General features: G+C 34.7%; 1 protein-coding gene across 3 annotated transcripts; it reads right to left on the bottom strand.

Annotated features, from left to right (window-relative positions):
* Nucleotides 1–16442: 16442 nt before the first annotated feature.
* LOC131652702 (uncharacterized) lies at nucleotides 16443–22104 on the bottom strand. Of its 3 annotated transcripts, XR_009298766.1 has the most exons (9): nucleotides 21742–22104; nucleotides 21555–21646; nucleotides 21384–21462; nucleotides 20120–20969; nucleotides 19880–20019; nucleotides 18149–18924; nucleotides 17685–17721; nucleotides 16856–16986; nucleotides 16443–16704 (listed from the first exon to the last, which is right to left on the bottom strand). XR_009298766.1 is itself a non-coding variant. In XM_058922646.1 (6 exons), the coding sequence occupies exons 1-6, from the start codon at nucleotides 21834–21836 to the stop codon at nucleotides 18090–18092; spliced, it is 2091 nt and encodes a 696-aa protein (XP_058778629.1). In that variant the 5' UTR covers nucleotides 21837–22104; the 3' UTR covers nucleotides 18027–18089. The 3 variants fall into 3 exon arrangements, 1 of the variants encoding a protein (XP_058778629.1); XR_009298767.1 differs by lacking the exon at nucleotides 17685–17721; XM_058922646.1 differs by lacking the exons at nucleotides 16443–16704; nucleotides 16856–16986; nucleotides 17685–17721 and having other exon boundaries at nucleotides 18027–18924.
* Between the last annotated feature and the right edge of the window lie 272 nt (nucleotides 22105–22376).

The raw sequence follows: 22376 nt of genomic DNA, 5'->3' as shown, positions 1-22376 counted from the left end.
GTCACAAAGTAAAAATTTGTGTATTTATAGAGAATGAAGAAAAGAAAAACACTTTATCTCTAGAAGATCTTGGCGGCGGACAATATGTCTGGAGTTCATATTAGCTAAAAAGGAAAAATGAAGAATAGAAAAACTTTGGCATAAAGGGGTTATAATGAAGATGTTGGGAAGAAGAATCAAGTATAAGGTGTTGGAATCACGACTGAACAACTATGGGCAAGAAAAAGAATCCTAAACATAGTTGATTTAGGACAAGATAACTATCTTGTCACATTTTTTAGTGATAGAGATCAAAAAATTGCGATCTTCGAGGGTCAGTGGCTCAATTTTTATCACTACCTCACGAAGAGGGAATGAAGATCCAATTTTTCCCGAATTTTGATGCCATTGACAATGTGGTGGTGTGGGTGAGAAACTCTTGTTTGCTGATAGAGTACTACGATCATTGCGTCCTTACATTTGTGGGAAACCGAATTAGGAAAACAGTGAAGGTGGATAAAATCACCCTTTCAAGAGAACGTGGAAAGTATGTGAGGCCATGTGTGCAGGTTAATTTGACTAACCCGTTGCTTGCTATGTTCTCTATTAAAGGGAAACACTATAAGATCGAAGATGAAGGCTTACATCTTTTATGTCTTGAATGTGGGAGATTCAAACATGTAATTAGTGAATATACGCAGATAATATTCAGAAAGTAATGAATACCAACAGTAAATATGCGGGGAAGATGAGAGATATAGAAATGGATCAGAACATGGAGCAGATTGTCAACAACAAGCCATGGACTGTGGTACAAAAATTAAAGCGAATTAGGAAACTTAGACGTATACAGAACCAACTTGGAGTTAAGGTGAACCATATGGATAAAGATAAAGGAAAAAGCAAGGTGTCGGGGTCGAGATTCTCTTTACTCCATACTTAAGAAGAGTAAGGATTAATAGTAGAGAAAACTGAGAAAGCTGGAAAAAATAATTAAGAGCCCCTCTCAAAAGACCCAGCAGAGGCACGCCTAGAAGACAGAGAGGAAGACAAATAAGGAAAAATAATGTAGATGGAGAGAGAGAGAGAGAGAGAGAGAGAGGGGGGGGGGGGAGGGTGGCAATGGCGCTATGGACAAAGGAAAGGATATGGAAAATCCTAGGGAAGAAGAGGAATGAGATATGATGTTGGTGAAGGAAACTCTCGAGCAAAGGCAAGGAGAGGCATACATAAATCCATCACTTTCATGATTGAAGCGACTTAAAACCTTCATTTGGAATTATCATGGAGCGGCGAATAATGTGTTCCTAATAGTGTGCAAGAACTACATCATAATGGTGCATCCAGATATCTTCGTCATTATGGAAACGAGAACAGATCCAGAAAATTTGAGGAATAAAATTTTTCTTTTGGGCTTTAACAGACATGAGTACTCTAATGTTGGCTATTCATGAGGTATTGCAATGGATGGTAGAAGAACAAGGTCATAATCAATGTTGAGCAAAAGAACTTTCAATTTCTTCACACTAAAGTTCAGCTTCAGGATGTTCATATATGGTACTTTACGCCGATCTATGCGAGCCCAAGGGAAGAAAACATGAAAGAGCTTTGGGAAAGAATCAAGACTATTGCGCAGCGCATGAAAGAGGGGTGGATCTAAAATGGAGATTTCAATGACATTTGGTATGCTGCTGATAAAAGAGGTGGAAGAGTAGTGTCAACTCGTAAGTGTAAGATCTTTAAGGATCGTATCAATAGCTTCAACCTTATATATATTCAAAGTTCATGACACAAATACACATGGAGAAGACCTATTCAACACGAGGGGCTAAGAATATATGAGAATATTGATCAAGACTTATGCAACGATTTGTGGCACGTCTAATTCCCATATGCGCAAGTTAGAGTGCTCACTAGAATGGATTTTTCTTACCATCATTCACTCTTAATCTCGCTCGAGGGTGAGAATTTTTGTAGATCCCAAAAGGCTTTCAAATTTGAATGTCCTTGGGTGCTGGAAAAATATTACAATGATATGGTAAATGAAGCCTAGGACGAAGACCACGATATTTCCACCAATTTAGAACGGGTCTGGTCAACTACTAACAATTGGAATATAATTACTGTCAAAAGTATGCAATGGGAGAAGAACAACTTAATGAGGTGATAATTAGGGATCGATAATTCTATACATATGAGACGTGGACATATCGGGTTCGCCAAGCTTGAGAATGATATTCAACAAGATCTGCAAAAGACTCTTCACCAAGAAGAGATGAAGTCTTGACATCTTCACTTTATATGTACCTTCATGAGTTGTCCACATAATTTCCCAAGCATCCTTTAGTACATGTATTAATTAACCTTAAAATATTATTGTCCACTCCATGGAATAGAGCATTCAAAGCCTTGGAATTTCCAATAGTTAATTTATCATCCTCATCAGACCAATCTTCCTCTGCCTTCAAAGACACATTCTCATCTTTGTCCTTCACAACATGATAATCCCATCCTTTCCAAACAGCCTTCCAAGCTTTGTTGTCCATGGATTTCAGAAAAACCATCATTCTGACCTATCAGCAGTCATAATTTGAACCATCTAACAGAGGTGGTATGTTGTTCTATCCTCCTTCTTTATCCATAGTACCAGAAAATACTCTCCCTGGAGCTCACACAATAAACAAAACAGGGTGGCTGCTTTGACGCCAAATGAAATTATGGCACTTGCAATACAGATGCCATGACTGATGACTCAACACAAAACATACTGTCAGAACAGATGTTATAACATCATCTACTGACAAAAAACACTTTTATCAAAAGAGAAATTATGCAGAATTAAATTGCAGAAGGTAAAAGAATACAATCAAGTGTTAAGCTAGTTTGGTGCAACGTCACCTACTCTGGGGGCTATCAAGCTAGGAAGGAAATTCACTATGATAGTATCAGTTTAAAACCTAATTAATCCCAACTTGAATGCAAAATTATGAGGCATTCATGAAGACATTAAACTCTTTAATAATATCAACTGTGGGCGAAAATTAATCATCCAAATGGATTCGGCGGAAGTGTGTGGTGCAATTCTCCAGGTACAACAAGGAAACAACAAAGGACCTATGCTGATCCGAGCCATTGAACATGAGCTGAAAAAACGAGAGAATACAAATGTATTAAGGTGTTGAGAGAGTCGAATTGGTGTACCGATACATTAGCTAAAATAGGAAGGAAGAATATGATTGATATTCAATACTATGATGTTTATCCTAGGAAGATTCAAGAAGAGTATCACCAAGACCTCGAAAACTTTGATAAAGTGTAATTTGGACTTTTACCCTCCTTGATAAAAAAAACATTCTAAACGGGGCTTAAAATAATAAAATTTATTAAAATATAATAATAAAAAATTATATGTGAAGTGAGGGATATTAAATATTGTTAAATAGTAACACTAAATGTGTCAATATAGGACTCAACTAAACATTCAAAATAGAATAAATCACTTTATTGTAATTTTTTATGAAATAATTTTTTTTATAAAATAAAATATTTACTTTTTTAGATGTTTCTGTTATAGTTATATTTTTTTTAAATGATAATCAGTAGAGAAGAAAATTATAAAACTAGTTCAAAAGTATATATGTTTTTAGTATCTTCTCCATAGCAAAAATATTTTCATTATGTTAAGTAAAAATAAAATAAATTCTGATGATAAAAAATTATAAATAATTTTTAAATATTTAAATAATGACTTAAATGCATTTTTGGTCACCCTATATTGGTATTTTTAACATTTTAGTCCCCAAACTAAAAAAGTCAACTATTAGGTCCTCCAATTTTAAATAACGTGAATTTTTTATGGTCCCTGATCACTTGGAAGATCTTTTAATGACATGGCACCTTAAAATTTGTTCAGTCACTTGCCACCTCATTAAAATCAATTAAATCAATTAACTCTTTATTTTATTATCATTAATCTTATTTTAAATAAAAATTATAATTTATATTATTATTAAATCTTAAATTTCATCTTAAATCTTAAAAAATATCTATTATTATTATAATTTCATCTTAAATCTTAAAAAATTTCTATTTTTTTCCAACAATAAATTTTCATTCTCCTGTCTTAACAAATATCAAATATCAAATCTTTTTTTAAATGCATTCCATAATTTTCATTCTTTTGTATAAATCTCCAGATTTTCACTCTCTACCTTCTTCTCTGTTCACCATTTTCCAAATTCGCTTTCCACCTTCTTCGCTCAACCGTTTTCCAGATTCGTTTTCCACCTTCTTGTTCGCTCAACCGTTTTTCAGATTCGCTTAACTTCTTGTTCGACAACAAACGAAAGCAAACAACATCTTTTATCAACATTAATCTGGCTCGATTGATTTTCATTTGCAGTTTTAGTTGGATTCAATGAAAAACGAGAGAAAGGGATTTGGGTTTAGGGTTCAAGAGTTTTAATTTGAGTTTCTTCAAATCTGGGAAGGATTTTAATTTTTCAATTATGAAATTAAATTTCCATTCTTCTTCTTCTAACTCTTCTTCGCCGTTTCCGGATTTTGTTGGTGGAAGAGGTTTTAGTTTATGGGGGTGATGATTGGTAGTGTTTTTTTCCAGATCTGTGAGCACTGTGTTTTTCTGATGATGGTGAATGGGTTGAAGAGGTTTTAGTGTTTTGATTTTGAAGGATGAAACTGTGTTGCTGAGAAGTGAGAAGGTGATTGTTACCACCAAGTGGGTTTTTAATCTGTGTTGGTTTTCAAGTCTGGGTTTAATATGCATTGGTGTTTATACATAAGAATTGGAAAATCAGTCTCCATCCATATATCCAACAAAAAATAATTCTGGGTTTTTAAGAATTTTTTTTTGAATAACAAGTTTTTTTAAAAAAAATTCAGAAATAACCATCTTTTCAAAAAAATTCCCCAAATGTCACATTTTTGCTTCCTGCACCACGTTGTCGCCAGGGGGGTGGCGACAACACTGAGCCCATAACGTCGTCGCCAGTGGGCCTGGCGCCTGCTTTCAAAATTTAGGTGTTGTCGCCACCCCCCCTGGCGACAACACCCCCCCTTATTTTTTTTCCTTTTTTTTTTGTTATTTTTTTTCTTTAGCAATCTTTTATCATTTAATTTTTTATAGTATTTTTTGTTTAACTACAATTTTTCCATAATTTTTTTATATTGTTTTTTTATCTATCTTTTTAAAATTATTTTTGAAAGTTGGTGGTGGATTCATTATTTTGAAAGTTGGACATTCGTTAAAAATAATTATATATTAAAATACAATAACGATACATTAACTTTTTCATTTTTTTTATGTTATTTTTTTCTTTAGCAATCTTTTATCATTTAATTTTTTATAGTATTTTTTTTAACTACAATTTTTCCATAATTTTTTTATATTGTTTTTTTTATCTATCTTTTTAAAATTATTTTTGGAAGTTGGTGGTGGATTCATTATTTTGAAAGTTGGACATTCGTTAAAAATAATTATATATTAAAATACAATAACGATACATTAACGATACAAATACATTAAAATTAAAAACATTACAAAATACATTAACGATACAAATACATTAAAATTAAAAACATTACAAAATACATTAACGATACAAATATAATTCCTATTGAGCGCCACGTGGACCATGGTACGATCCACATTCAGGTTGTCTAATAGGTCGTGTAGAAGGGTCACGAGTTGGTAATGCCCCCCTATTCCTGCGACGACGCCACCCTCTATTTGGTTCGTCTTGTGCTTGCGTCGACGGCCCCTCAATGAAATATGGGTCTTCAAAATCTGTGGGCCGTCCTTGACCTCTAGAATTCCCTCCATAGGATAGGCGGGTGCCCGCGGCGCTGTCAAAGCTTTGTCTAGGTGGGTTGAAATTTCTCCTAGTGGGTGCGGCATGGAAGTTTTGGAAGTTGGTGGTGGATCCGGTTTGGTTAAAATACAATGGTTGTGGTGGTGTGTTGAGGTCAAATGGTTGGTTGGGGTACTGTGATGTTGGTTGGTCGAATGTGGTGTATTGCGGGTATTCTTCTTCTATGCCCATGTCGGGGGTTATTGGTGGTGATCTTGAAGAGCTCCCCGCTTGGAATTCTTGGAAATGTGATCTGGAAGAGCTCCCTACATGGAATTCTTGATTTTGTGGTTGAGTTTGGGATGGAAAAAACTGGTGGTATTGTTGGGAATGTTGTTGGTAAAAAGGTGTTTGTGGTTGGATTGGTTGTTGGTGGTAACTTTGTTGTTGTTGTTGGTGTTGTCGTGGGTAATGCTGTTGTTGGTAATTTGGTGGTGGTTGTTGTTGTTGTTGGTAATTTGGTGGTGGTTGTTGTTGTCCTCCAAAATATGGAGGTTGTGCTCGCGGGTCAACTAAATAGAAAGGGGCAGACACAATCATTTCAGGATTTGTGACCGATCTGTACCAGTTGACATATTCAACAGTTGGCTTCATTTCTCCCGGCGCCAATGGAAATTCTAGAACAGTTTTGGAATGACGAGCCCATATTTTACGCTGATCTATAGCAAACGTCTTGTAATTTTCTACGTACCACTGTTCGCTAACCTTCTCCAGATGCCAACGTCCCAAACAGTCAGGCTCAGGTGGGTCAGGGATACCTTGATGCATGCCGAATTGGAGCTTCACACGGTCACTTTGGTGCATCTCCACAGTGGTGAACCGTATGATGGGTGATTTTGCTGTCCAAATAGCCGCCTCGTCAAGGTCGGGTACGTGGTCCAATTCCAAGTAAGGTCGCCAAATAAACTGCAAAGCAAATAATATTAATTTCAAAATATAGAAGATAGTTAATTTTAAAAATATATTTAGAAAATGGACATTTTTAGTGGTATTACATCTTGGGGTCCAAGTCGATCTAATAGTTGGCGGTAGAAAATGATTTTGGATACAGGCGTATTGGTGTAATCCAACCCGATTGTATTAAACCTAAACACATTAAAAGATAAAAATCAATATAGTTACAAATAATAATAGAATAAAATGCACTAATTAAAATAAGATCCAAAAGTTACCTTGAAGCGTAAGGGAAGGCGTAACTGTTTGGATTTGCAGGGGCCAATACCGGCATTCTCCACCATGCCCATGCTTGTAGCAAGAATGCACATCCACTAAATGTACAACTATTCTTTTTTGCACATTTGCACAAGGAACTATAGAGGTATGCCAACACATCTGAACCCCAACTATATGTCTTTATTGCATCAATGTCCCCAAGTAAACACAAGTACATAAAATTAACTCTATTTCTCGTGCCTTCGGGAAATAGAAACCTACTAAATAACAACATAATATACATCCTAGTTTTCTGTAGTTTACTTTCTTCGTCAGAAAACTCATTCAATTTAAGGCCATCATAAGCTAGTTGAAGGCCAGCAAGCTTTATACCTTGGCCCCTACCCCTTTGTCGCCCCTCACCCTCTATTAAATCCACACCCAACAATTCGACGCATAGAGCGTTTGGTTGTTGGACATTTCCATACACTGCCTTTCCATTTGTTTTGAGACCCAATAACATGTACACGTCCTCTAGAGTGACGGTACATTCACCCATTGGAAGGTGAAAAGTATGAGTCTCAGGCCTCCAACGCTCACACAATGCTAATATAAACTTCATATCAACTGAGGTATGTGTTAAGTTCATTACCTCACCAAATCCCGCACGTTTAACGTAGTCCACAATCAAAGGGTCAGGAGCATTCATCTTACCAGCACGGGTCCTAAATCTCGTGATATCCTATAAAAAACATTACCCATAAGTATTTGAAATTAGTAAATTTAAGTAAAAAAAATTAAGTGTTTACTCAAACTTACATAATCGGCAATGTTTGCAATGGTTCCTCGATGCTCTTGACCCATAGTTAGGAGAGACATGTTTGTTGATGATGAAACACAAAGTTGTTCTGATGATAAGTTGCTCTGATGAAAGTATAAGAGGTGATGAAGAAAATGAACAAGTTTGGGAACATATTTATAGCCAGAATGCATAGGTGAGGACAAGATTCCCTGCAGTGTCTTGTCTTGTCATGTCTGTGGTGGGGACGAGATTCGCTGCAGTGTCTTGTCTTGTCATGTCTGTGGTGGGGACGAGATTCCCTGCAGTGTCTTGTCTTGTCATGTCTGTGGTGGGGACGAGATTCCCTGCAGTGTCTTGTCTTGTCATGTCTGTGGTAGGGACGAGATTGCTATAGAGGCATGCATTCTTGTCATGCTAAATTATGTTAAATTGTTGCATGCACTGAGTTATCATAATTTTTATTTTTTATTTAGATGTTTTTATTTTTATTTTAATTCATTTAAAACATATACTTATAATATATATTTGTATTTATATTAAATTAGCGCAGATATATATATTATGGAAAACATTAATTCATTCATTAATTAAAAAGGTACATTGACAATAACCAACACAGAAACTAAAACATCTAAGAAATTACTACGGTTAAAACAATGTCATTGGGTCCATGCATCATTTGAAAGCACTTAATATCGTATTCCACGTTATCCCAAAAACTTGTCACTGCTCCAGTCACAGGATCGACCCTTGTTTTAAGCCTCTTGATGCTTCTTATCTGTTCGCCGGATTCGTACTCCCCCTCTAAAAAAGTCAGGAGAGTCCTCTTGAGTTGCTCGACGGAAGTGATATTCCAAAACATAACCGGCATGGGAGGTTTCACAGCAGAGTATATGACATGTCCGGTCCTTCTGCGATACTCTGGTTCCGGTTCAATACCCCATGTTGATCTCCGGGGCGGGGGATCTGTTGTCCGGTGACATCCATCTGGCCTAATGGTTGTCCGGCGAGGCATGGTTGTGTTTGTGTGATTGTTTGGTATTTGGAGTTTGTGTATCTGTGTGTAAACTCAACAATAGGAGCCCATAATTTATAATAGTAGTGGGTAGAAAAAAATAATGATGTTGCGTACTGTTTACAAGCACGCCTAACATGTATGATAAATGCAGACACACTGATAAAGAGTGGCAGTATGGGCCATGAAGACAATTTCATTACGTGACAAAGACATAACTAGTTGATTTAATACAGGATAATACAAATACATTACCAATAGAAATACAAATACAAATAAAGAGTGGCAGTATGGGCCATGAAGACTGACTTGATGGGACTTGACGAAAGCATGCGTATTTGACTGTCCAAAATAAAGAGTGGCAGTATGGGTCATGAAGACAATTTCATTACGTGACAAAGACATAACCAGTTGATTTAATACAGGATAATACAAATACATTACCAATAGAAATACAAATACAAATACAAATACATTACCAATAGAAATACAAATACAAATACAAATACAAATAATCCATGAAAATATAGTCTTGTCATAATTGAATCTTGTGCAGAAATATTGTTTCATTTCTTGCATGCATTAGCCTTGTGTAAGAGGTGGGGACGAGATTCTTTTGTGACATGCATTAGTCTTGTCATATTTGAATCTTGTGCAGAATTATTGCTTCATTTCTTGCGTGCTTGTTGCATGTATTCTTGTGTAAGAGGTGGTGCATGATATATATGAACTACTTCGCATATTATTTTTTACAACACAATTCTCCCAAACATTTCTTCTTTTTACAACACAATTCTCACATTTCTTCTTTCACAAACACATATCAAAATTATGGCATCCACCTCACAATACAAAGTTCGCGTTCATATGAACGGTGAGACATACCACTGCGACACAAACGGTTTTCTATTTAGAAACACAAACTCAACACGTTTTGCTCTAAATAGACAATCGGATTTCTCTTATCTAAAAAGGAAAATCGAATCCAAAATAAGAGAACCAGTCTCTCAAATATTTTACCGACAACCCCTTGTTCAACCTAACAACTCAGTCAAGTTTTATCAATCACAGATAACAACTGACGTAGAGGTTCAAAACATGTTCCTCACCCATGAGTATTTTGGTTATGATTATCTGGAGCTGTACATAGTGGTTGAACAAAATGCTCCTTCGCAAAATATTCAGTCACAGGTTATTGATCCTGTTGTTGATGACGAACAACAGCCCGAACATGTCATTGATGAAGAAACTGAAATAGAAGATGTTGTTGATGAGTTGGTGAATCGTGATTCCGAAGATGAAGGTGACGAACAAGTTCCATTGCCGGATCCAGTACCGGATACACATGCATATTCACCTCCGGCACATTTCACAACGCTTAATTTAGGAGAGGACGAGCCATCGTCCGATATGTTCTACAATCCATATACGAGGTCAAGCGAGGAGTTAAAAGAGGGTGACACGTTTCGTTCGAAGGATGATTGTATGTTGGCTATAAAAAATTGGCACTTAGCAAATTGTGTTGATTTTAAAGCCGATCGCTCAAATCCAGAGAGAGTCACTATTGCGTGCAAAAACCCGGAGTGTGGATACATGCTGAAGGCATCATTCAGAAAGAAATTTAATGCGTGGGTGATACGTTCGATATCTCAAGCCCACACCTGCGTCACCACTAACATGGCGCAAGATCATCGAAAACTCAATCATGACATGATATGTCATACCATCATTCCTCTGGTCGAAACTGACCCATCACTGAAGGTGAAGACAATTATTTCTCATTGCGTTTCTGTGTTCAAATACAGACCTTCGTACAGAAAGGCTTGGTTGGCGAAACAGAAAGCAATTGAAAAAGTCTACGGCAACTGGGAGGAATCATACCAACAACTTCCTCGCTACCTGGCTGCACTGCAATTGTATTCACCTGGGACTGTTACTATATTGGAGACACTGCCGGCACAGTCCCAGGACGGAACCCCTCTCGAAGGTAATGGAATCTTCCATAGACTATTCTGGGCGTTTCGACCATGCATCGTCGGTTTTGGTTTTTGCAAGCCGATCATTCAAATTGATGGAACCTGGCTGTATGGGAAATACAAGGGAACTTTGCTGATGGCGGTCGCGCAGGATGGGAACAGCAACATTTTTCCAATAGCCTTTGCTCTGGTAGAAGGAGAAACAGCTGTTGCTTGGAGTTTCTTTCTGAAGAATCTCCGAGCTAGAGTTGCTCCACAACCTAATCTTTGTTTGATTTCGGACAAGCACGCTTCTATTGACAGCGCATACAACAATCCGACAAATGGTTGGCACAACCCTCCGTCTAAGCATGTCTACTGTATTAGGCATATAGCACAAAATTTTATGAGAGAGATCAAGGATAAATTTTTGAAGAACCACTTGGTGAACGCGGGGTATGCCTTAAACCAACCTGGATTTCAATACTACCGCCGAGAAATAGCGTTGACAAATCCAGATGCAGGGACAGAGCGAGATGGACTAGGTCATACGACGATGGGGCTAGGTGGGGTCACATGACTACAAATCTTGTGGAATCAACGAACGGGGTTTTCAAAGGCATTCGAAACCTACCTGTAACTGCCTTGGTTAGTGCTACGTATTTTCGGATGGCAACTCTGTTCGCCACAAGAGGTAAGCGGTGGAATTCAGTGTTACAAACACAACAGGTCTACAGCGATGTGTGTATGAAATATATACAACAAGAATCTGCCAAGGGTAACACTCACCGAGTGACCGAGTTCGACCGTCATGGCCACACCTTCAGTGTAAAGGAAACAATTGACCACAACCAGGGACTTCCACGACAACAGTATCGCGTCAATATCCCAGATCGTTGGTGCGACTGTGGCCAATTTCAAGCATATCGCATGCCTTGCTCCCATGTCCTTGCAGCATGTTCACATACTCACTTTGATGCATTATCTTTGGTATCAGAAATTTACAAGGTATCAACGTTGCTCAACGTATACGACAATTACTTTCCGGTGGTAGCAATGGAAGCATATTGGCCTGTGTACGAGGGGGAAACAGTTTGGCATAACGATTTAATGCGTCGGAATAAAAGCGGTCGACCAAACAGCAGGCGTATTAGAACCGAGATGGACGTAACTGAAAAAATGCAGAGGAAGTGTAGTATATGTCGTGAGGTAGGACATAATAGGACCAAATGTCCCAATCGTGGATCTAGCTCCACAACATAGTTTTTAGTTTCGATGATATTTGTAATTTACTTTTTCAATGAAATGAACTTTTTTTCATAAATTTTATGGGTTACAACACAACAAACATGACCAAAAAAATAATGGATTCAGGAGACATATTGAAAGAAATTACCAAATATTACCATGGAAAAAATATTACCGAAAACATTAATGTTGAAAGAAAAAAATTACCGAAAAAATATTACCATGGAAAAAAAAAATTACCGAAAAAATTATATAAAAAAATAATGTTGAAAGAATATTTGAAAAATATAATATAAAAAAATTTAAGAGAAAATATGTTAAAGAAAAAAATAACAAAAAAAAAAAGAAAAAAAATAGGGGGGGGTGTTGTCGCCGGGGGGGGGTGGCGACAACACCTAAATTTTGAAAGCAGGCGCCAGGCCCACTGGCGACGACGTATTGGGCTCAGTGTTGTCGCCACCCCCCTGGCGACAACGTGGTGCAGGAAGCAAAAATGTGACATTTGGGGAATTTTTTTGAAAAGATGGTTATTTCTGAAATTTTTTTTAAAAAACTTGTTATTCAAAAAAAAAATTCGGTTTTTAATCTGTATTAGAAAAAATATAATTTTTTTAAGATTTAAGATGGTTTGATAATAATAATAATAATAATAATAATAATAATAATATAAAATATTATTTCTATTTAAAATTAACGTGATGAATAAGAAAAAAAAATTTACAATAATAAATAAAATAAAATTATAACTTCTACTTAAAATGAGATTAATGATACTAAAATGTAATTTTTTTTGAAAAATTTGAATTTTTTAATCATTAAAATGTTTCTGAAAAAATTAAACATTAGATTTCAAATTAAAAATAATAGTTAATTGATTTTAATGAGGTGGCATGTGATTAGACAAATTTTGAGGTGTCATGTTATTAAAAAAATCTGTCACATCAGGGACCATAAAAAGTTCACATTATTTGAAATTGAGGACCTAATAGTTGATTTTTTTAGTTTGGGGACTAAAATGTTAAAAACACCAATATAGAGAGACCAAAAATACATTTAAGTTTAAAAGAATAATTTATTTATAATTCATAAAAAAAACCTAAATGTTTATTTTAGTAGGTCATTGTTGAGATTATGCAATAAATTAAATATTCATTTTTTAATTTTCTGGTCAAACATAAAAAGGCACGTGGCATTGAGGATGAGGTTAGTTAGGGACGGTTAGAATACGTTAAGAACAGTTGATAAGTCAAGAGACAAGGTTGAATAAGACTCAATTTTTAGGGGCACTTGGCACTCAAATATTAAGTTAGAAAATATTTGATAATAATATAAAAAAATAGATATGGAATATTGTAATGTTGGTGTCGGTGAGAAAGGGATACATATCCTAAAGAGTAGAGTATGGTTGAGCCAGCAAGATGCATAATACTATAAATAACAATTTTATAGTTAAAGATTTCAATAACGTGTGATGAATTAGTTGAAGTTGTCACACCAAACAAAATGGTTATATTAACTAGTATATCACAAAAATTATCTTATAATATTCTCACTCATCCTTCTATTAAAAAGAAAGTTCATCAATTCAATATATATATAAATCAAAGATGTTAGTTTTTCTTTAATTCAACATGTATATTTTTAATGAAAAATAGTTAATGAACATATATTTCTTCGGTTAGTAAGGTGTTTATAGTAAAAAATTGACACGAAATGTGCTGCAGTGGCATAATCAAGACAAAACTGTTGGGATGACCGAAAAAATAAATATATATTTTAAAAAATATTTAAATTATTTTTTATACAATAATATCAATTTTTTTTCTATTATAATCCTTATAATAAATTGATCAAAATAACAATTTTTTAAAATTAAAGATATACATTTACAATCCTAAAATAAAAATTTTGAAATAAAAAAAATACATAGAAAAATGTACTAAACTTACAATTAAACAATAAAAAATAGAGATAAATGTGACAAATGCGTAATAGGAGAAAAAAAAACAAATGTAATTGACAAAAATTGTAAACGTGAAGAGTCATTTGATATTTTAAGCGGTAGAAATAGGTGGTAAAAATTATTACTTCATTTATTAAAAAAAATTGTTTCAAAATAAACTTTTTTTTCAATTTTTAAAATAATATTAATTTTAAAAATGAATATTACTTGCACCATTTTCAAATTATTATCATAGTACCATTTTTATTAATAATAGTGATAAATAAATTAATACTTATTTGAATAATTTTGTAATTTTTATTATTATTTTGAAATACTCAAATATATATTTTGTATGAAAAATGGATAAATATGTAAAATCTATTGATAGAATTCACTTATTAAAATAGATTTTATTAATTTTTCACTTGTATCATTTTTTTATATATTATTAAATTTGTCCCTAAACATAAGGTTATTTGAATGCATTACAAAAATTTAAAATATTAGTTATAATATTAATTTGTTGACAGCTAAAATAAATTTATAAATTTATCTTTAAAAAGAAAAATAATTAATTTTTTTATAAGTTTTTTCTATATTATAAAAAAACATAATTAAAATATTAGTTATAAAACAACATTTAATCTAATAGTTGAGTAATTGGAGAAAGATAGTAGTTCTATTTCTTATTCGGTGAGAGAAGGGCCGGCCCAGTGCATGTGCAAGAAGTGCTACAGCACAGGGCTCCACATTTAGGGAGGCCTCAAAATTTGGAAATGTCTAATTTTTTTTCATAAATATTGATCCAAATAAATAAAATTTTATAATAAAAATCAAATAAATTAAAAAAATGTTATGATAAAATTCAACGCATACAAAAATTTAGATAGATCAAACCTCAAAATAATTATAATTAAATATATTATTGATTAATCCATAATTGTATTTTTATGTGTTTTTTTAATTATTATAATTATATTTTTATTTTAAATTTAGGCCTATTTTTAAAATTAGAGCGGGGCCTCTGCGTTGATTGGGCCGGCCCTGGGTGAGAGAATTCTAGCTTGTAGAGTGAATGGAGTAAGGGTATCTAGCTAAAGTATATTTTTGGGTCATGATGACATTACACTCATATCAAATACTAATAACCTTTTTGTTCAGCGTAGCCTCAGTCTATATATTGGTTTCTAAAAAATAATGGGGTGGTCATGGCCTTCCCCGATCACTCCCTGGCTCCGCCACTGAATGTGCTTTTGTTGTAGTGCTCGCAATGTAGAACAAGTGAAAAATTCATGAAAAGTAACCTCTGACAATGCATTATATCTCATAAATATCAGTATGTCATTCTGACTCACAAACTGATTAAGTACCTTCTCAAGGCAAATTTGACGTGGTATTAAAGTCTTCTCAAGACAAATTTGACGCGGTATTAAAGTCTACCAAGGGACGCTCCTGTCCATGCAATTTTTCTAAAATTCAAAATGTTAATTAAATATTTAATTTTTCTGATTTAAATTTTACGACCCTTCACAAAACTTTTTTCTTTAGATTTTGGCAAAACCCCTGGCTACATCATTTGTTTTGCTGGTATAAATTCATTGCAGATCACCATTTTGCTTGTAGTGAAATCAATCCTCTTTAAATTACATTCATAAATCTAGGAGATTTGTTATTCATAAGTCTTTAGACTCTATTTAAAAAATCAACATATATTATATTCTAAATAATTCTAATCAGCTTCAACCCTCTTTTACACCCCACCTCAAGCATAGATACCCCCACAACTACACAGCAATTAATCAAATCACACAAAAATCATAGATAAATTCATCATAAATAATGTAACAAAAAAATGGGGTGTTACAAGAACCCTACCGCCAATATGACTGATGCATGCCTCTTTATGGACCTCGGCAAGTACCGAGGCGGTTCCATGCTCCCCTAATGTTGCGGCGGAAAAAATACCCGAGCATAAACAATCACTCGAGTCGTCACCGAAATTTAATTTTTTTTTTCAAAAAGAAAGGAAAAATATTGATAAAACCTTAAAAGAGTAAAAATATGGTTGTCGCAACCAAATTCGAGTTCGGAAGTCAGTTATGCAAAGGAATGTATTAGTACCCCTCACATCCGTTGTACTCAACGTTTATTTGATTTTTTTTCTGATTATTATGTGTTATGTAAATAAAGAAAGAGGGGGCAAAAAATATATATTTTTAGCGTGATCTAAAGAGAAGGTATTAGAATTTCTAACATTATAAACTAGCCATTATTTGTCCTACAATCTAGAACTAGTTTATTATGAACTAGTTATCAATGAGAATGAGTTAAGCTCAATAGTTATTCATTTATCATTCTACAATTACAATAATGAGAGACTCACTCTGACTTGAGTAGTGAGCAGAGCAATATACTTTCTTAAACTCACTCTCTCTTTTATAGAGAAACTATGTTACCAAACTAGACATATGTAAAATTTCTTTAAAGGTTAACAAACTATATTACCAAACTAGACAAATAATATGCATCAGTGTCACAAACATTTTTTTTTCTATGTATGGTCCATTATTATACAATACAATTCAATATACATATAGTGTGGCAGTCAACAATCTTCAATTGCCCTTGCTTTATTCTCTTTTCTCCCTCACATTTTTATACTAAATGCATGTTCTGCTTGTATCAGCCTCTCAAGCAATAAGCATTTTCTTCTCTTAACTGAAATCTCGCAGAACAGACTGTCCAAAAGAAAATCAGAAAATTATTAACAACTTAGACTAAGAGCGTGTTTGTATAAACAGCTAAATTAAGAGCTTATAGCAGAAGTGTTTATCATATTTGAAAGTACGTTATCGGCGTTCAAGAAAAGCCTATGATATATGAACTTACCATGTTAAGAAGCCTCAAAGCAGCAGTCCTAGTAAACTTTCTTGCGAAAAATATGATGATCTTGTTGTTGCCTCGTTCAATTGAAACCCTGGCCTAGGATGAACAAAAATCGAGAAATTGTTGTCGCCTCCCTGAAAATACAGCATAAATGTTTCTGTAAAGAATTGATGCACCTCGACATTAAGCAAGAAGCATTATATGAAACAAGAAGCGTGAATGAGTGTCTGCTAGTTCATCGCCAAAGAACTCAGCAATGTATTAAAAGAAATCAAAATTTCCTTCTAATAGAATCCTATAGACACGCATCTAAGCTCTTCGAAAACTACTATTAAGCTTATCAATGTGAAATGTATCGAACACTAAGGGATACAAATACAACAGCGCAAAAGACTAAAAGAACCATACTATCTTACCATAAACAATTTCCCTTACGCTTTACTAATCAATGATTACTAAATGCATTTCATGACTAAAAACATATTGTTGAAGTTACTAAATTTACACCATTCACTATTCTCAACAACGCATCGGATCCAAGCAAAGTCAACTCATCCCCGAAGGTGCGGCCCGATATTTTGATGCAACTCTAACTAACAAACTAACCACTAACATTTGCCTGTAAAAACATAACATCAACACATTACTCGGAACCAAGCGCATCTCGATAACTATCCAATGGTAGCTCAAAGTGTCACAAGTTCTTAGTTTCTAATTAACCCTCCTACTAATCACCAAGTCCACACACACACACACACAAGATTACAAAAACATAAACAGATGACATAGAGATCAATAATATTAATAATTGAAAGAAAAAAAATGAATGTACCTTAAAGAATGCATCCCAAACCATTTCCAAAGGAAGTCTATTTCTTGCAATGAAGAGAAAAGCAATCTTTGGTTTCATAACTTGAGATTGAGAAACAAATTGATGTTGCATTGAAATTCATTTGTATTTTTTACTATTGGATTAAAATCAATTGGCATATTCAAAATCTACCAAAATTATTAAAAACACACCCTGGAATTTACTATTACTAACTCCAGAATAGAAGCTCAATGATCCAGAACAAGATCAGTACAAATTCATAAAGTACATCTGGTCATGATCAAATTCATAAAGAATTACATGGGGAGAAGAGAATAGTGATATGCTTTAAACAGGAAGAAATAAATATCAAGACAGTAAATTTTTTTGGATTAAAATTAATTGTCCAAAAAATAAAATTACATATCAACAAGGATGAAACAAAATATGAATACAAAGTGCCCAACATGGTAGATGAACTATACCTACATAGAGGTAAGTAGCACTGTTCCATGTCCAAAGGGATTCCACCCAGTTCCAATACTCACCAACATTAATACCATAAAAACCTTCAAATGTGCCTTTTATTAAAAAATATGCTACTGGAGGGAAGATAACAAGACCTAGAGCAAGATTACATGTGGCCCTCAATAAGGTTCTGAAACTTCTGGATTGAATATCAAGCTTCAATGGTCGAGTCATCAAACAAATCGGGACAATGAGTAATGCTCCGATTTCTGCTGTAGCGAAGTTAATGACTGACATGAGAGATAAACCAATGAAAGCGGTTGATATTGTTACGGACTTTAAGCTAGCCCATTCGCCTTTCTCGGGTTGGGATGTGGAAGATTCGAAAATCGGAGAACCCAATATGAAGTACAAAATTAGGAGGCTAAAAGCTGATAATAAACCCCACACTGTAAAGTTTGTTGTTGGGGTGGAGTTAGGTATATGATATAGGAAATATGGGAGTAAGGAAACAACAGCACCCCATAAATGAATAGCCAAAACCTTTCTGGCTGAGTTCAGCCATTTCCAAGATTTGTGGCTGACAACAACTTCAGTGGAAGATGTGGATTTGCTCGCTTCGGCATAGAGAGATCCCGCAACTATCGGGAGTGGTGCAACAAGCAATGCAAATGGAATCATGTAAACTCCTACAGACACAAACTTACTAGAAGATGTCAAGAGGTACAAAAAGAACGACTGATGGAACTTCTCAAGAAGGTTGTTTATTGAGCGTACGACTCCTTCAATCAACCTGCAATAAGTAACACATTCTTTGCTGAGTGATCAAACAGGGAGAGAAAATTTCTTACTGTGTGATTTGGTATAAAGTACACAACTAACACAAGCAGTGATATAGATTATACAAATTCATAAAATGTTCAAATCTAAATAACAATATTCTACGCACCTAAAGTCTTTACAGGACATATGATATATGATAGTAATAGTTTGCCATCACAATTACACCTCCCTATTGAAAAAAGAAATAATAAGGATACAGATCACTGCCTAATAAAATCGGTCAAGTCAAAGGTTTCAATTTTTTCATCCAATCTAACAATTGTGAAAATACACGTTTAAAGCTTGTTTAGCTTTCCTAGTAGAAGTAACTATAATTTATCTATGATGACTCAAACTGAACTGTGCCTTCAAATAATTACATAGACTTTTCTCGCTTTCTTTAGTAAACAAATAAAAAGATATGTATAATTTTGTACAGTTTCTTGATAGTAAATGGAAAACAAACATAATCAGAAGGACATGACCAACACCAAATATACTTAATGTATAACACTTTGATAATTCTTAACCTGATATCTATATTACAAAATTCAATGTTAGATTGAAAGTTACTACCATATAGATCATGTCAATAAAATGTAACATCAATTGGAAATCATTCGATATGTCAATGAGATACATAAAGACTAACATCTTATAAAGTTTTATCAAACATGTTACATTTGATGTATCTCATTGGCATAGCATAACAAATTATTTCCGATTAATGTAAAATTGTATAGACATGATCTTTATGATAGTAGCTTTAAATCTAAAAGTGGATTTTATTATACAAATAGAAAGTAAAGAGCTATCGGGGATGTCGTATTGGAGGTGTCAATTGCAAAATTTCTACATGTTTCAATTGATGGCCCGCCATTTCTTCGAAGATTGTTATAAGTAACGCTTGGATGAGTGGCACCTACCTTCCACCACGGAGAATAAATTCATTACGACTACGACTGATCATTTTATCAGGAGAAACTTTTGGTGAAATCTCCAGAGTTATTGCGTCAACTTGATAATCACGGAAGGCACCATGAGGACCAGTGGGAACACCCAACCCCTGAGAGGAATGGTATATAAATAAATAATGTTTATAGTGATAACATGGTACTCACGCACGTGCGCACACACACGATTTAGATGAAGTAAAAGTAAAATACCTGTAAATACAATGAACTTGCCAGGGTAGCTGTGCCCTCAACATACTCAGTAGCAGAAATACCAAACTTCCATTGAGGATTCAAGTTCCTAGCAATTTGTCCCAGAGATTCTAATATACCACCCAAAGTATTAAGCCACTTGGAGCCAAATAGAGAAAACATCTTGTTCACCTTTACTCGCAAACCACGTTTATGCACTCCGAGATAATTTACAATATTGATGAGGTCGAGGTTTGGCATCTGCCCATTTGACGCCTCGGGGTAGATATTAAGAATGTCTTCATGACGGTTACCTTGCTCCGCAACTTTTATTACAAGAGCTGCAGCCATAGTTCCAGCACGTCTAAAACCACCGTATAACTTCCTATCAGAAGAAGGACTCTGTCCAAGTTCATTAATAGCATTGCAAGTTTCACTATTATCTATATCAGCTTCATAGAATGCAGGAGCCTGGTACTCTCTTAGCCAAGCATCCACTGCCGCATATTCTCCGTATTGTGAATCTGCCACAAGCCATATGACATCCTTTGCCAACCATGTAACCCGTGAAAGCAGTGAGAACACCGAGTAAGCAATGCCCAGAGACAAAGCCTCTCCTGAACCAACTTTCCTTGGATTGTAAGGCGTTACCAAGACAATAGATTCCTTGCCATCACCCCGCGGTGCTCTAATAATTCCAGCAATGTTGATTCCAAGTGATGAACAACTTATATTTTTTGAGACTATACCGGAATCCGGACTTGTGAAAAAATGCAGTGGATTAAACTGATTCAGTTGTGGCTGGAACTTGTGATAAGTAACCTCAGCTTCCAACGCCGACATATACTGTGCAATAATTTTATGACTTTCACTGCATTGAAACACATAGCAAATGTTACTTCATCAAGTAATCACAGGAGAGCACTAACATGACAAAATAGTTGACACAGATAGTTGACTCATCAGATATGAGTGTAGAATTGGTTCACACTAATAGCAAGTTTTTAAATCATGGCCACATTTGGTAACAGCAGCGGTCGCAACTCTCGATATTGCATAGAATCACAACTGTGCAACCTCAATTATGGTCACATCACATTACAGTCACGCTACATCGCATCCCAGATTGCGATAGCAAACATTTATCGAAAACCTTGAGCAGTAATGCATGCTAGTATGCTACTCTAAAACTAAATTAGAAATGTTATATTTTCGAACAGAAGAGTATAACAGATATGTAAAAATGAGATTCGAAACATCTGAAAATAGAAGTAGAAGGAGTTACTCGACAGAATCAGTTAAATCATTGACGAATTCGGTGGCGTGTAAAACGTGTTGAGTAGAGAGCATATTGTTAGCAGAACCTGCAGAAACAGACAGATTAATCAATAAGTTGTTTTCAGCTTACAAAACTTAAGAAGAAGAAACAGTGATTTGGGGAAATAGAGAGAGAAACCTGGCATGAGAGCATTTTCGGAAATGTAAGTATTCTTGGCGAGTATAGGTAGAAGAAGAAGAGCAACGATTCCTGATACGAAACCTATGAAGCTGAAAAAAGCAACAAAGTTGTTAATGGTGCAATCAGATTGAAATTGAAACTCAGAAAACATAAACAAAAGCTCAAATTCAGAAGAAGAGTGTACCTAACATAGTTACTGTGAGAGATTAGAAAAATTCCAACTCTTACGAAACGACGAACTCTTGGTTTCGTCGCCATAACGGTTTCCCTTTCGGCCATTGTTTCCTTTTACTTTCACATTCAAAAATCACGATTTGAAGTAACACTGAAACGGAGTGTCGACGGCGGTGTTGAAGCAAGATGAGGAAGAAGGCTATGTCGGAGTGAAGGCGAAAGAGAATTCGCCGAAGAAGAAGGCTATCTCGAAGCTCGACAGAGGAGAAGGGGAACTCTGTTCACAACAAGTCTAATACCCATTCTTTTCAACCCTAATTTCACGATTCTTTTTTTTCAATTGTTTTGATACTTTTTTTTTTTTTTAACAAGCTAAATATTATTTACATAACTACATAACTACATAACTACATAGGCATAAGAGATTCCATTTATATCAGATCCAATTGAATTGACAGTAAACAAATAAGCTAATACCAGCCTCCAAACTATAATTATTTTTTTAATTATATTTCTTTTTCTTGATATAACATAATCTACTTTTGCTGAAATAATAGATAATGATATGTCAAAGGAGATAAATGCGATGAATAAATCTGGATTGGCATATGATGACTTGTGTGGTGGACCGAATCATATCCTATC

Source organism: Vicia villosa, linkage group LG2 (assembly GCF_029867415.1).
Source record: "Vicia villosa cultivar HV-30 ecotype Madison, WI linkage group LG2, Vvil1.0, whole genome shotgun sequence".
Classification (NCBI taxonomy): Eukaryota; Viridiplantae; Streptophyta; class Magnoliopsida; order Fabales; family Fabaceae; genus Vicia; species Vicia villosa.
Note: the sequence above shows the minus strand (reverse complement) of the source record. Positions and strands in the feature narration are given on the sequence as shown.